The 16,520-nt window shown below is 37.7% G+C and overlaps 1 protein-coding gene across 1 annotated transcript in view; it reads left to right on the top strand.

Moving 5' to 3' along the window:
• DERA (deoxyribose-phosphate aldolase) overlaps positions 1–2,590 on the top strand; it is a 125,343-nt gene extending 122,753 nt beyond the window's left edge. The window contains exons 8-9 of the mRNA XM_043562192.1: positions 1,422–1,571; positions 1,891–2,590. Coding sequence (XP_043418127.1) covers positions 1,422–1,571; positions 1,891–1,947 — 207 coding nt within the window. The 3' untranslated portion in view covers positions 1,948–2,590. The remainder of the gene's footprint in view (positions 1–1,421; positions 1,572–1,890) is intronic.
• The last annotated feature ends 13,930 nt before the right edge of the window (positions 2,591–16,520 follow it).

Consider the following 16,520-nt stretch of genomic DNA (forward strand, 5'->3'; position numbering starts at 1 on the left):
ATCTATATGCAGCACTGCCTAATTGACAAAAATGCTCCTATGATTAACATGTATGCTAATATAAGCTAATTGATTTTGGGGGCTTCTTCTCAAGAAATAATCTCATCCTATTTATCTCCCCCACTCGCCTCATGTCCCTGCACTCTTTCAGAGCCAGTTGGGCTCCAGAGGAATAGACAGATAGGGTTAGGATCAGTGTATAGCTGCTGCTTAGTCATGTGGCCATGTGTGCCTGAGGCAGGGAAACCAGTAAGGAGACCGACCGATATTCCATATAAGAATGAATGAGGGTCTAAACTAATATGGCAGAAATGAAAGCAGAGAGGAAGTGTGTGTGGTAGATATGGAAGTTAAGGAGAGAAGATTGGTAGGACTTGACCACTGATTGATTGGGTTTGGTGTGGTGAGGAAAATGGCGGAGTCTAGGTTAACTCTGAGGCTTCTAGTTTGGGTAAATTATGGGACCTTGCATTTATCATCTCCCTTCTCTAGCATTCTTTTAGCAGTTAACCCCGTGTTGGTGCTACCTATCAAATCAACAGCTCTTAGTGTTTAAATGCCTGAGCTTTAGTACTTGGCTATAGAGTTTTCTTGATTGTTCCCATCTATAGATACTCTACACTAGTGGATTCGAGTTCTGGAGACCACTAAATCCAGATAAGCAGGTTTTACTGTTTATAGAACACGTTTATCCATTTCTAATGGATTTGGGGACATCATTTGTAAACATCAGATACTGGCTGACTTGTGCTGTTTTATGTTCACCTTCAAAGACTACTGAACTGTGAAGAGTTCCTATACTGTCTTTTTCTGCTGCACTTATTTAAGTGGTCTGGCTGCTTTATATAACTCTTTCTACTTACAACTTAGAAGAAAGTCCCTGCAGTTACATTGATGAAAACAACTGTCAACACTCCTTCCTGATTGCTGCCAGTTTGGTTAGTGTGGCCTCACCGATTCCCTCTTATTATTTTGAATACATGTGTGTGTCTTTTGCACCTCAGGATGAAGGGCTGAAAGGTGACTAGCCAGGCTCACTGGTAGAAATGCAGAATGAATGGGCTTTTGTGATATCTGTTTTCCTTGTTTATTGACACCTCTCTTGTTTATCCCCAGTTCACAGCTATAGTTTAGATGGTTGAGGTTTATGACTTTCCAATAAGTGCAATGTTAATGAGGGTTATTAACGCTCATTAGTGTCTCCTCAGAAGCAGTGACATTCTTCCCATTAATCTTAGAGAATTCATTTTGTACTGTGAATGGGCATGAGCCAGTGATCTAAGCTCTTTTGCTGGGTAAAGTGAAATAGACTTTAAAAAAGAGAAGGAGAGAAAGAGAATCGAGACCCTGTATTAATGCAGTACCAGTTTTTAAAGTACTCCAGGAACAAACATTGTTTTCTTTCCCACCTTCCCTTTTAGATCGGCTTTAAACCAGCAGGAGGCATCCGCAGTGCAAAGGATTCCCTTGCCTGGCTCTCTCTCATAAAAGAAGAGCTAGGAGACGAATGGCTGACGCCAGAACTCTTTCGAATAGGTGCCAGTACTCTGCTTTCTGACATCGAGAGGCAGGTGAGTAATAATCCGTTGTCCTTGGCACAAATTGGCAAGTGTGTTTTTGAGAAAGAAATGAATAACACCTACTGGGCTATGAGAACTAGAGATAAGAATTCATCGGATTTACCTCATCGTACCCAAAGTTCTGTTTTCTTCCAAGCAAACCTCCACCTGAAGTAGGCTGACTGCAGAGTCTGCTGAAGTGCATAATAATATAGGGCTTTAGAATGAAACATCAATTAAATTATTAATTATTATTTAAAAGTGTAAATATTAACTGATATATATGCTATATAATCATTATTAATTAACTGAATTCTGATTTTCCTCACAGATTTACCATCATGTGACTGGAAGATATGCAGCCTATCACGATCTTCCTATGTCCTAAATCAGACCGATTCCAGAAAAGTTCTTTACAACGATGTTTAAAATGTGTTTTTCTACATAACTGCTAAAATTATTTAGTTAAAATATGAGGGAACGAATAGGTGGCTGATGGGTTTTTTTTTTCCCTTCAAGCTTTCACTGAATTTGATTCAAAAAATAAAAGGAAAAAACAAGTAATCCATACGTGGTATTCTTTTCAGGCACATCTGAAATGGTTCTAATTACTTAATGATCTGCATTGTTAATTTTGTGAAGATTTCCTCTTAAAAAATTCTGAGTAAAATATTAATGATAACTTTGATGACATTAAATTCTAAGGGGAAAAAAAATGCTAAACTGCCCAAGAAATGTGCTTTAGCCAAAGAAAATGGAGCATTCCAGAGCTGCCAGCCGTACTCTAATGACTCCAGGAATCACTGACTTGACACTAATTTCCTGCCATGAAAATCTGTCTTTAATTTTTACAACAGATACGCTCTTTTATTAATTGTTTTGCTAACGAAATGTCTGTCATTGTTATATGACATTATGGCTATTGCCTTTTTAAAAAATCTCTGTAGTTTATTGTTTTGGACAGGAACTACAAATTCTAATAGTACATACTGAACAAGTAATCCGTTAAACATACAAAAAGGTTTTATCAATGACTTTGTGAATGTCTCTAGTAGAGCCTTTGTATATTTATATCATAAAGCACCTTAGTAACATTATTAGTGAGTACAACTTATGTATATATTCTGAAACTTTTAAGATTTTCTGGCATTGTGATTGGAGAAAAAGCAGCAAACACTAACGTAGCATTTAATATGTGCTAAGCTCTTTACATAGATCAATGTATTTAATCCTTATGTAATTCCTAAAACAGAACTGATATTATCATCCTTTTATACAGATGAGGGACTGAGGCACAGAGAGCTTAAGCAACTTGTCAGAGATCACAGAGCTCAAAATGAGCAGAGTCAGGAATCAAGCCCGGACAGACAGTCTGGCTCCTGAGTCTGTGCAGTCATGCCATGTATCGCTGTCCCTCAGCACACACAGAGCTCACTGTCCACTCTGGGGATGGTTATCTACTTTGTGGTCTGCTCGGGACTTTGCTCTTTGTCTCTTCCAGGTTTCCATCTCTGCCATTTTTGCTTGCTGGCCCCTCTACCGAATTATAGTGCCTAAGTCTTCTTAAATGGGGATTTTCATAGAGAGAATCTTTTATCCTCCCTGAACGAGTCTCCAGCTACTCGTAAGTGGGAAACCCCACACTGGGCATCCGTCTTGGTTTCATCCCATTGCTGAATTCTAGCCAGCCTCTTCCTCTTTCTAGCTCTATGACCTTGGTTCAGGCAGTTCACATCTCTGGACCTCAGCTTCTTCATCTATAAAAGAAAGGGGTTGGGCAGGTGACATCAAGGTTCTTTCAGACCTAAAATTATATTACCCTGAGGGTAATTACAACAAATTCTAGAAAATGTTTTATGGCTATAAAGAGAAAACACTTTTGGAGCAATCTAAATTAGAATTTGCCTCTCGGGAATCAATTAGGCAAGTCCCCACGGCACCTCTCCAACTGTAAATGAAATGACTAAAATAAGAAAGGAGAAGAAATCCGCTTTCCCCCTTGCCCTAGCAGAAAGCTAACTCTTAACTTACACCTTTGGATACGGTTGGTTGCTCTGAATACCATATCCACCTTCATAACATACCAGCCCAGGTGCCCACAGCACAATGGCCAGTCACCTTTAGAGAAGAAACTTTGCAGAAAAATAATTACATTCTATCACCTTTGAAGCTATTCCAATTTCACAGGGGTTTCTGTTTTCCTCCCATTAAACCCAGCTGGTCATTTTAGTTGATCAAGTGAACAGGCATCATTATCTTCAATTCTAATTTATATGAGGCGTCCACTGAAATTGACCCCTGCGGACAATTATAGATTCACATAGGAAATTAAGACTGTGAGTCCCTCAAACCTATTAGAGGCTGATGAGCATGGCCTGATCTAAAGGTTCATAATATAATATTTTGGGGGACAATTTATTCCAAGGACTATCAGGCTCTTCATCAGGAATGTCTGCCCCTTACCTGGCTCTTGAAATCAAATGTAACACAGATGACTTTAATGCGAAGACCCTAGTAAATGTTGATTGCTATGAAAACATAAGAGGAAGAGGTCATTTTCGAGGTGACTGTGATTTACTACGAGCAGATTTGTGTACTTCAGAACATAGGTAGCAGATGCTTTGTAACAATCAGGAAGTGAAGGCCAGGTCTTGTGTTTAAAGCCTCTAAGTTAATAAAACAACTCCACCCTAATTGTCCCAGTTGTTCAGTAAACCATATTAGGCCTTAAAGTTACTTTTTAAACAACGAATCATATAATCTGTCGGCTTCAAGAGACTTTAGAGAATATGTATTTCTGTCATTTTTTATGTAAGAAAAGAAACAATGTGGGGGAGTCACTTATTAAGTAAGACCATGTAGAAAGTCAGAGCTGAGACTAGACCTTCAGTCCATATTGTTGTTATTTATTTCAGTTCTTATTCTTTTTTTTTTTTTTTTTTTTTTTGAGAGAGAGAACTTGTAAGTTGGAGAGAGGAGCAGAGGGAGAGAGGGAGAGAAAGAAAGTCTTAAGCAGGCTCCATGCCCAGGGTGGGCTGGATCCCATGACCCTTGGATCTTGATCGGAGCTGAAATCAAGAGTCAGACACTCAACTGACTGAGCCCCCAGGTGCCCCCTTAGGTCCACATTGTGCCATGAAATATTTTATAAAACATAGCCAGGGCATTGGAATTGAAAGTTTCTTTCTTGTTTATACACCCTGCCACACCTAACATATTTTGTCAGTGTGTGAAATTCAGACTTTAAAAAGACTCACTTTTGACTCTTAATAATCTTCTAAATGGTGTTTTTGAGAAGACCAACCATCTACATTTAGCCCAAATGATGGTGTGGTAAATTTCATCCAGTAGGCTTTCTGAACTTTGGGTGACCTCAAGCACTGAAATTTTTTCTAAAAAAGAAAGTTGAAAAAAAAAACAGTGGAATGTTGGTTTGTTGTGTTTATTATTATTTTTTTAAGGACAAAAAAGAGAGGGGCTTGTTTTGATTCTGGTTTGTGTACAAATGGGGAGAAAATGACTAGTGCAATCACAAAACAATCTCATAATTACAGTATCTCTGCCTCATTCTAGATTATTTCAGCACTAACGGGAAATTTAGGCAAATGAGTTTGCATGAAAAATAGCTTCTAAGGAGACCTGTAGAAAATCCAGAACTGTTGGAAATACTATCTGAAAGTCCCATCTTCTATACACAGAGATCTAACAGTCTCTGTCCTGATGGACCAGAACAGTTTGCTATGCCATATATAGATGTCTTACATAAACCAAATCTATAGAAACCAAATCAGTTTCTTTGGAAAAAATAACTTACACTTCCAGTACAGACAGAAACCAATATTAATTTTTCTTCTACTAACCTGATAATTTTTTGACCCAACCTAAATAGGGCCAGAGTGGAGATAGAAGAAAGAATTTGCATAGATCGTACTTTCAAAGGAAATGAAACATTATGCCCATTTTGGCACTAAGAAAAAGGTATGAGGTGAAATCAATTTCTACATTTGTTTTCCTGATCGTGCTCAAGAGGCTTGCTTCCCAAAGGAAAATATATATTTTATAACCACCACCAAATGATCCTTTCCAGAAATGACCACAGGTAACATCTGGCCAATATATAAAATACGTAGTAAAAATAATCATTTTTAATTAACTAAAACCTGCTCAGGAGAGAGAGTCAGAGGAATATCCATCTGGTCAATTCTTATTTAATAGGGCAAATGAGGATCAGAATGTTTAATGTAATATATGTGAAATACTTAGTGACCTTACAATGAACTAAAACTTTTTTTTTTTTAGGAAGAATAGAGTGAGGGGGAGGAATCAGAATATCTTGAAATGATGGACCTAAAATTTGATTTCTTTTTTAGAAGTACATCTTCTACTTTAAAATATAGGTAGAATAGAAACCTAGGTTTTGTGGCATTATTTTCTATGGTTCAGTGACAGAAAATGTGTTTTAATCCACTTGAATGGTAAAATGAGGTTTTACTTTTTTCTGGAGTTTGAGAAGGATGATGAAGAGTTTTAAGTGATAAGTGGTTATAAATAAAGGTGAAAGGAACTAGGATTATTTAGCCCAAGGAGAAAATAGAAGAGTACTTGATGTCTAATGGTCCCAGGAAAAGTTGTATATTTGCTCATAGTAACAGAAAGTCCTCTATCCCCTCTGCAGAAGAAGAAATGGGTTTATGCTACATGAGAAGTAAGTTTATGCTACATGAGAGTTCTAGGGAGAACTCTAATACTCTGAAATGTGTTCTTAAGGAGGCACATCTTTCTCTTCCCTTCTCAGAAGCAGATTCTCCTTTGATTGGTGTGGTTTAGTTGTTCTTCCAAAGAAAGTGGTTCTCAGACTTTAGTATGCATGAAAATCACCAAGACAGTTTATAAAACATGGAATTCTGGGCCCCACCCTCAGAATTACCAATTCAATACATTGGCTGTGGGGCCTAAGAATTTGAATTTCCAGGAAGTTCCCAAGTAATGTTACTGCCCAGGAACCACACTCTGAGAACCACTGGACTAGAAAGCCTTGTATTCAATACCTAGATTCCAAAGTAAATGCATGTTTTCATTAGTAATATCCACCAGCTGCAGTGCTGCTTAATCATGAAACTGCAGGATAAATGTGTATATTTTTCTGCTTTTTGTAGCCAAGAACAAGGAGGGAGCAATGGAAATGACATTATCCCTTAATCCTTTCACAGTAGGCAATGAACTTGACTCTACTTTGGGCTTAAATGCAAGCTTTGGAGCCTAGGATAAACATTTTAGATGAGTTTAGAATCATTATCCACAAAATCTTCCAAAGGATTTCAGCAAGCCAGGGTAGGAAGATTCAGCTGTATTTGATTTTACCCATTTGGAATGCTTTGACTTTGGTGATTCCAGTGTAATTGCACATAAAACTAAGACCTGTTTTAACAGAGCTCATTCTTTAACTTATATTTAAAATAGATAAAATGTTCTAGGGAAGGGACATTTCACAGATACTTGGCTTCTTAATTTGAAGCTACTGGGTAAGTGATCTCTGGACTAGGAGCTAATGAAAACATTAGGTCCTTGGTCTTCTTAAAACTAAAGGATGTTTTAAATTTGTTTTTTTGCTTTTAAGTGTGTGTTCTGCATTATCAGGCAAGGTTCATAGTTGCAAATAACAGAACTCCCCTTTACCTAGAAGGCCGCCAGCTAGGAATAATGCCCAAATCACTCTTCAGAACTGCTCCGGTGAAGACACTGCTACCACCCCTGGACACTGGATTACCGGAACCTTCTGCCTTTGCTGTCTCTGGAAGATGGAGCCCTATTTTATCACAGTGGCCCAAGAGGGATTCCTCACATTACTTTCTTGGGCGTCAAAGACCTATGTGGTTGTGTCTATTGTTGGAGCCTCAGTCATATGCCTGTACTCTAGCTGGGAAAGCAAGTTTGGTCTTCTTGGAGAAAGTGGCACATGGTATTCAAAAGATATTGGATGGCGGGCACCTGGGTGTCTCAGTCGGTTAAGCATCTGACTTCAGCTCAGGTCATGATCTCACAGTTCGTGAGTTTGAGCCCTATATTGGGCTCCTGCAGTCAGTGCAGAGCCTGCTTTGGATCCTTTGCCCCCCCCTCACACCCACCTCTCTCTGCCCCTGTCCCCTCCCCCTCAAAAATAGATAAAAACATTTGGGAAAAAAAGATGTTGGATGGTCACTAATCATGACAGTTGTCAACTACAATATAACAAGGTAGTACTGGAGACACAGTTCATATTTTGTGCTAGGAAAGGATTCATTGTGCCTCAGCGGTCTTTCCATTTCTTGTGAGTTGAATTCTGCAAAAGCTGCCCCTTGTCTTTTGGTCCTACACAACAGAGCTAGAGGAGCCCTATGAAAACCTTCCTATAGTCACTCTCACTAGCAATATATGACAGCGACCCTTCTATATCTCTAGACAGCTATCTATTGACTTCCTATCATGGGTAATGAGGAAATCAGGTTTTCTACTTCCTCCCCCTATCTTCCCAAACTCACCTGATTCTTGCTGATCATATAATTTTTCATATCATATTCTTTAGACTTTGAAATGTACTTACAGCTCTATTCCATGATTTATCAGCTTCAATAATCTTTCTATCCTCTGCTCTACCAGATGAGAAAATCAGCATATTGACATTACTACCCACCATCTGTCCTCTCCCCCTCCAAATCTTGACTATATTATTTCTACACTATTAGAGTTCATAACATTGAAATTCTGTTCTGTGACCATAATTTCGACAATTATTTTAGTTTCAGTCCTACAGTTAAATGAGGTCGGTACTTAGGATCAGTACTCCACTTCTGTTTGCTTTTCAAAACTTGGTCTGTAGTAGTTTCTTCAGGAAGGGCATAGGGTATATTCCCTCAGTTTTTGCAAGCTCAAAAAATGTTCATTTTCGGGGCGCCTGGGTGGCGCAGTCGGTTGGGCGTCCGACTTCAGCCAGGTCACGATCTCGCGGTCCGTGAGTTCGAGCCCCGCGTCGGGCTCTGGGCTGATGGCTCAGAGCCTGGAGCCTGTTTCCGATTCTGTGTCTCCCTCTCTCTCTGCCCCTCCCCCGTTCATGCTCTGTCTCTCTCTGTCCCAAAAATAAATAAACGTTGAAAAAAAAAATTTAAAAAAAAAATGTTCATTTTCATTATACTTTAGTGAGTCTTTGGCTGTGTATAATTCTTGGATTGCATACTTTATTTCCTGAGGACTTTGCTATTATGCTATTGCCCCAGTGCCTTCTAGCATTGAACATTGCTGTGGAAAATAATAATCCGACTTGAACTTGTTGCCTTAATGCACAACAGCTTTTTTCTTTGAGTTCCAGCAACTTTATTAAAACATGATTCAGGGTTGAATGTGTTATGTAAATTTTTCCCAGAGTTTAGTGAGTCCTTTCAGTCTACAGAGGCATGAGTTCCATTTCTGAAAAGTTCCTTTGAAGTATATCTTTAACTTTTTTCCTATTTTATTATTTTTAACCTCTTTAGGTTTTTACTTATTGCATATGTTAAGGACTTTTTAACTGTCTTGTCTAGCTATTAATATTTTATAATTCTGAATTCTTTTTTCTACTTCATTGAATTGCACTTTTTCTATTCCTGCCATACTTGTTTCTTTCCATGTTTTTAGCAAACTCTGGCTGCTGCCAGTGAAATGTTTGATTCCTGTACTCTGCCAAATCATATTTCATTTTCTGTTGTCTTGCAGTATCTTTCCTGAGCTCTTGTATATCCAATATGGGCTCTTGCTTTATAGGTATGGGAGCTTTGTTTAGGTCTTTTTTCTTTCAAGTTTATGGCAATATTTTTGGCTCCAATTTTTTGTTTGTTCTATGGAAAATTTTTTTTTCTGTTGTGTCTTCTTTGCCTCCCATTTTATCTTTGTTTGATCTCTTTTTTTAGTGTAGCTTTGCATGGATGTTTATTTTTGAATGAGATAGCTTTGCATGGATGTGCAAGCTTTGCACATGGATGTTTAGCTTTGTATGGTGTATCTTTGCATGGATGTTTATTTTTGAATGAGATAAGTTTTTTTTGTTTGTTTGTTTTTGGTTTTTGGTTTTTGGGTTTTTTCTAGACCAGGTACTTGCCAGATGTTTGTGTGGGAGAGATGCCATGTCCATTTTCTATGCTGGCAGGGATTCTTGATGTTTTAAGACACATAAGTTCCTTATGTCACAAAATGTGTGTTTGAGTGAATTTTTCTCCCTAGCTACCAGAGATCAGTGGCTTTAGGGCTATTCACAATGCAGTCCTGTCCTCTGGCCCTGTCTCAACTATAGGCTGCTTCTTGCAAATTGTGGGTTGCTGTATGATTTTTCCTTTAGCCTTATCTTATCTGCTTTTCTTTGATGCCATACTGGGTCCAGGGAAATGCCTGCTGTGAGTCCATGCACCACCTATCTCCATCAATCCTTAGAAGTTCTGAATCTGCCTCCCTTGAGTGGGCCACCTGTTTTAATCTGCTGCCTTTGACTGAGGCCATGAGTTGGAATTTGTAACAATGTTACATTTAAATAAGGAGAGTTCTTAACTGTGTTTGGGGTAAATATAAATTCTTTTTTTTTTAAACTTATTTATTTAAATTCAAGGTAGCTAACATACATTGTAGTATTGGTTTCAGGAGTAGAACCCAGCAACTCATTACTTATAACACACACTGCTCATATCAACAAGTACCCTCCTTAATGACCATCACCGACTTAACTCACCACCCCCCCCCCCCAGCAACCCTCAGTTTGTTCTCTGTATTTTATTTTTTAAAAATTTTATTGCTTTAAATTTACATCCAAATTAGCATATAGTGCAACAATGATTTCAGGAGTAGATTCCTTAGTGCCCCTTACCCATTTAGCCCAACCCCCCCTCTCACAACCCCCCCCCCAGTAACCCTCAGTTTGTTCTCCATATTTATGAGGCTCTTCTGTTTTGTCCCCCTCCCTGTTTTTATATTATTTTTATTTCCCTTCCCTTATGTTCATCTGTTTTATCTCTTAAAGTCTTCATATGAGTGAAGTCATATGATTTTTGTCCCTCTCTAACTTCACTTAGCATAAAGCCTCCAGTTCCATCCACGTAGTTGCAATTGGCAAGATTTCATTCTTTTTGATTGCCGAGTAATACTCCATCGTACATATATACCACATCTTCTTTATCCATTCATCCATCAAAGGATATTTGGGCTCTTTCCATACTTTGGCTATTGTTGATAGTGCTGCTATACACATGGGGGTGCATGTGTCCCTTCGAAACAGCACACCTGTATCCCTTGCACGATAAATGCCTAGTAGTGCAATTGCTGGGTCGTAGGGTAGTTCTATTTTTAGGGTTTTTTTTTTAATGTTTTATTTATTTTTAAGACACAGAGAGACAGAGCATGAGCAGGGGAGGGGCAGAGAGAGAGGGAGACACAGAATCTGAAGCAGGCTCCGGGCTCCGAGATATCAGCACAGAGCCCGACGTGGAGCTCGAACCCATGGACCGTGAGACCATGACCCAAGCCAAAGTCGGACGCCCAACTGAGCCACCCAGGCGCCCCTATTTTTAGTTTTTTGAGAAACCTCCATACCGTTTTCCAGAGTGGCTGCACCAGCTTTCATTCCCACCAGCAATGCAAAAGAGATCCTCTTTTTGCGCGTCCTCGCCAACATCTGTTGTTGCCTGAGTCCTTAATGTTAGCCATTCTGATAGGTGTGAGGTGGTATCTCATTGTGGTTTTGATTTGTATTTCCCTGATGATGAGGGATGTTGAGCATTTTTTTTTTTCATGTGTCAGTTGGCCATCTGGATGTCTTCTTTGGAGAAGTGTCTATTCATGTCTTTTGCCCATTTCTTCACTGGATTATTTGTTTTTTTGGGTGTGGAGTTTGAGAAGTTCTTGATAGATTTTGGATACTAACCCTTTATCTGATATGTCATTTGCAAATATCTTCTCCCATTCCTTTGGTTGCCTTTTAGTTTTGCTGATTGTTTCCTTTGCTGTGCAGAAGCTTTTTATTTTGATGAGGTCCCAATAGTTCATTTTTGTTTTTGTTTCCCTTGCCTATGGAGACGTTTTGAGTAAGAAGTTGCTGTGGGCAATATCAAAGAGGTTTTTGCCTGCTTTCTCCTTGAGGATTTTGATGGCTTCTTGTCTTACATTGAGGTTTTTCATCCATTTTGAGTTTATTTTTGTGTATGGAGTAAGAAAGTGGTCCAGGTTCATTCTTCTGCATGTTGCTGTCCAGTTTTCCCAGCACCACTTGCTGAAGAGACTGTCTTTACTCTATTGGGTATTCTTTCCTACTTTTTCAAAGATTAGTTGGCCATACGTTTGTGGGTCCATTTCTGGTTTCTATATTCTGTTCCATTGATCTGAGTGTCTGTTTTTGTTCAGGTAACATACTGTCGTGATGATTACAGCTTTGTAGTATAGCTTGAAGTCTGGGATTATGATGTCTCCTGCTTTGGTTTTCTTTTTCAAGATTGTTTGGCAGTTCAGGGTCTTTTCCATACAAATTTTAGGATTCTTTGTTCTAGCTCTGTGAAGAATGCTGGTGTTATTTTGATAGGGATTGCATTGGATATGTAGATTGCTTTGGGTAATATCGACATTTTAACAATATTTGTTCTTCCTATCCAGGAGCATGGAATCTTTTTCCATTTTTTGTGGCTTCTTCAATTTTTTCTTAAGCTTTTTATAGTTTTCAATGTATAGATTTTTCACCTATTTGGTTCGATTTATTCCTAGGTATTTTATGGTTTTTTTGTGCAACTGTAAATGGGATCGATTCCTTGATTTCTCTTTCTGTCGCTTCATTGTTGGTGTATAGGAATGCAACTGATTTCTTTGTGTTGATTTTATATCCTGCAACTTTGCTGAATTCATGAGTCAATACCAGCAGTATTTTGGTGGAATCTTTTGGGTTTTCCATTTAGAGTATCATGTCATCTGTAAAGAGTGAAAGTTTGACCCCCTCCTGGCCGATTTGGATGCCTTTTATTTCTTTGTGTTGTCTGATTGCAGAGACTAAGACTTCTAATACTATGTTGAATAACATTGGCGAGAGTGGACATCCCTGTCTTGTTCCTGATCTTAGGGGGAAAGCTGTCAGTTGTTCCCCTTGAGGATGATATTAGCATTGGGTTGTTCATATACGGCTTTTATGATCTCGAGGTAGCTCCTTCTATCCCTACTTTCTGGAGGGTTTTTATCAAGAAAGGATGCTGTATTGCTTTTTCAAATGTTTTCTCTGCATCTATTGAGAGGATCATATGGTTCTTGTCCTTTCTTTTATTGATGTGATGAATTATGTTAATTGTTTTGCAGATATTGAATCAGCCCTGCATCACAGGTATAAATCCCACTTGGTCATGGTGAATAATTTTTTTAATGTATTGTTGGATCCGGTTGGCTAATATCTTGTTTAGGATTTTTGTATCCATGTTCATCAGGGAAGTTGGTCTATAGACCTCCTTTTTAGTGGGGTCTCTGTCTGGTTTTGGAATCAAGGTAATACTGGCTTTATAGAATGAGTTTGGAAGTTTTCCTTCCATTTCTATTTTTTTGGAACAGCTTCAAGAAAATAGGTGTTAACTCTTCCTTAAATGTTTGGTAGAATTCTCCTGGAAAGCCATCTGGCCTGGGACTCTTGTTTTTTGGCAGATTTTTGATTACTAATTCGATTTCCTTACTGGTTATAGGTCTGTTGAAATTTTTTATTTCTTCCTGTTTCAGTTTTGGTAGTGTGTATGTTTCTAGGAATTTGTCCATTTCTTCCAGATTACCCATTTCATTGGCATATAATTGCTCATAATATTCTCTTATTATTGTTTTTATTTCTGCTGTGTTGGTTGTGATCCCTCCTCTTTCATTCTGGATTTTATTTATTTGGATCCTTTCCTTTTTCTTTTTGATCAGACTGGCTAGTGGTTTATCAATTTTGTTAATTCTTTCAAGGAACCAGCTTCTGGTTTCATCGATCTGTTCTACTGTTTTGTTTGTTTGTTTTTGTTTGTTTGTTTATTTTTTGGTTTCGATAGCATTAATTTCTGCTCTAATCTTTATTATTTTTTGTCTTATGCTGGTTGGGGGTTTTATTTGCTGTTCTTTTTCCAGCTTCTTTAGGCATAATGTTAGGTTGTGTATCTGAGATCTTTCTTCCTTCTTTAGGAAGGCCTGGATTGCTATATACTTTCCTCTTATGACCTCCTTTGCTGCATCCCAGAAGTTTTGGGTTGTGATGTTATCATTTTCATTGACTTCCATACACTATTTAATTTCCTCTTTAACTTCTTGGTTGGCCCATTTGTTCTTTAGTAGGATGTTTTTCAGTCTCCAAGTATTTGTTCCCTTTCCAAATTTTTTCTTGTAGTTGATTTCGAGTTTCATAGTGTTGTGGTCTGAAAATATGCACGGTATGATCTCGATCTTTTTGTACTTATTAGGGCTGATTTGTGTCCCAGTATATGGTCTATTCTGGAGAACGTTCCTTGTGCACTGGAGAAGAATGTATATTCTGCTGCTTTAGAATGAAATGTTCTGAATATGTCTGTTAAGTCCATCTGGTCCAGTGTGTCATTCAAAGCCATTGTTTCCTTGTTGATTTTTTGATTAGATGATCTGTCCATTGCTGTGAGTGGGGTGTTGAAGTCTCCTACTATTATGGTATTACAATCAATGAGTTTCTTTATGTTTGTGATTCATTGAGTTATATATTTGGGTGTTTCCACATTTGGTGCATAAATGTTTACAGTTGTTAGGTCTTCTTTGTGAATAGACCCCTTGATTATGATATAATGCCCTTCTGCATCTCTTGATATAGTCTTTATTTTAAAGTCTAGATTGTCTGATATAAGAATGTCTACTCTGGCTTTCTTTTGTTGACCATTAGCATGATAGATGGTTCTCCATCCCCTTATTTTCAATCTGAAGGTGTCTTCAGGTCTAAAGTGGGTCTCTTGTAAACAGCATATAGATGGATCTTGTTTTCTCATCCATTCTGTTACCCTTTGTCTTTTGATTGGAGCATTGAGTCCATTGACGTTTAGAGTGAGTACTGAAAGATGAATTAATTGCCATTATGATGCTTGTAGAGTTGGAGTTTCTGGTGGTGTTCTCTGGTCCTTTGTAAATTTTGTTGCTTCTGGTATTTATTTATTTATTTATTTATTTATATTTATTTATTTATTTATTTCTGTGTGTGTGTGTGTGTGTGTGTGTGTGTGTATGTATGTATTCATTTTTTCTCCCCTCATTGAGTCCCCCTTAAAATTTCTTGCAGGGCTGGTTTAGTGGTCACAAACTCCGTTAATTTTTGTTTGGGAAACTTTTTATCTCTCCTTCATATTTTGAATGACAGCCTTGCTGGATAAAGAATTCTTGGCTGCATATTTTTCTGATTCAGCACACTGAATATATCCTGCCACTCCTTTCTGGCCTGCCAAGTTTCTGTGCATAGGTCTGCTGCAAACCTGATCTGTTGTCCCTTGTAAGTTAGGGACTCTTTTTCCCTTGCTGCTTTCATGATTCTCTTTTTGCCTGAGTATTTTGTGAATTTGACTATGATATGCCTTGTTGATGGTCGGTTTTTGTTTAATCTAATGGGGGTCCTCTGTGCTTCCTGGATTTTGATGTCTGTGTCTTTCCCCAGGTTAGGAAAGTTTTCTGCTATGATTTGCTCACATAACCCTTCTACCCCTGTTTCTCTCTCTTCCTCTTCTGGGACCCCTATGATTCTGATGTTGTTCCTTTTTAATGAGTCACTGATTTCTGTAATTCTTAAATTGTTCTCTTTTGCCTTAATCTCCCTCTTTTTTTCTGCTTCATTATTCTCTATAAGTTTGTCCTCTGTATCGCTGATTTGCTGTTCTGCCTCATCCATCCTTGGCGCCGCTGCATCCATCTGTGATTGCAGCTCAGTTATAGCATTTTAAATTTCATTCTTACTATTTTTTACTTCTTTTATCTCTGCAGAAAGGGATTCTAATCTAGTTTCAACTCCAGCTAGTATTCTTATTATGGTGATTCAAAATTCTGGTTCAGACATCTTGCTTGTATCTGTGTTAAATCCTTGCTTGTCATTTCTTCATGCTCTTTTTTTTGGAGTGAATTCCTTCATTTTGTCATTTTGAAGGGAGAAAAGGAATTAATGAGGTAGAAAAATTAAAATTAAAAATACTAAAATGAAAAAATATTAAAGTTAAAAAATTAAACACACACATGCACACAAATCGAATAAATGCTGCTAGATCCTAGGTGTGTTTTGGTCTGGGTGTTGAAAGTGGTTTGACAGATTAGAGAAAAAAAGGGGGTGGGGAGGAAATTGTTTAAGAATTAAAAAAAATGAATACACTGAAGTAGACTAAAATGAGATGATGGGAGTAAAATAGAATTTGAAAAAATTTACACAAAAGTAAAGAATATAGTAGAAAAAATTAGAAATATTTTTAATAAAAATTAAAAATAAAAATGAATTTTTTCTCTTTCTGTGCTCAAGAAAAAGAAAAGAAACAAAAAAGAGAAAAAAAAGAAATTGTTTGAAAATTTGAAAAGTGAATACACTGTAGTAGACTAAAATAAAATGATGGAAGTAAAATAGAATTTGAAAAAATTTACACAACATTAAAAATATAGTAGAAAAATTAAAGAAAAATGTTTTTAATAAAAATTAAAAATAAAAATGAATTTTTTCTCTCTCTGTGTTCAAGAAAAAGAAGTATAGAAGAGAAAAAAAAGGAAAGAAAATTGAATAGATGGACCTGCTAACAGATTGAAATAGGACTGAAATTACTTCGTTTTCCCCTAGAAGTCAGACTATGTAGTGCTTTATAGTCCATAAACTAATTAGGTGGTGAGACTTGTGTCCTTGAAGAGCGAGGTTGGCCCATTTGGGCGGGGCTCAGTGTAACAGCTCCATTCTCCACTAGATGGTGCTGCTAGTCTACTGGGCTGGAGTGTTGAGGT

The sequence above is a fragment of the Prionailurus bengalensis genome, chromosome B4 (assembly GCF_016509475.1).
Source record: "Prionailurus bengalensis isolate Pbe53 chromosome B4, Fcat_Pben_1.1_paternal_pri, whole genome shotgun sequence".
Taxonomy (NCBI): domain Eukaryota; kingdom Metazoa; phylum Chordata; class Mammalia; order Carnivora; family Felidae; genus Prionailurus; species Prionailurus bengalensis.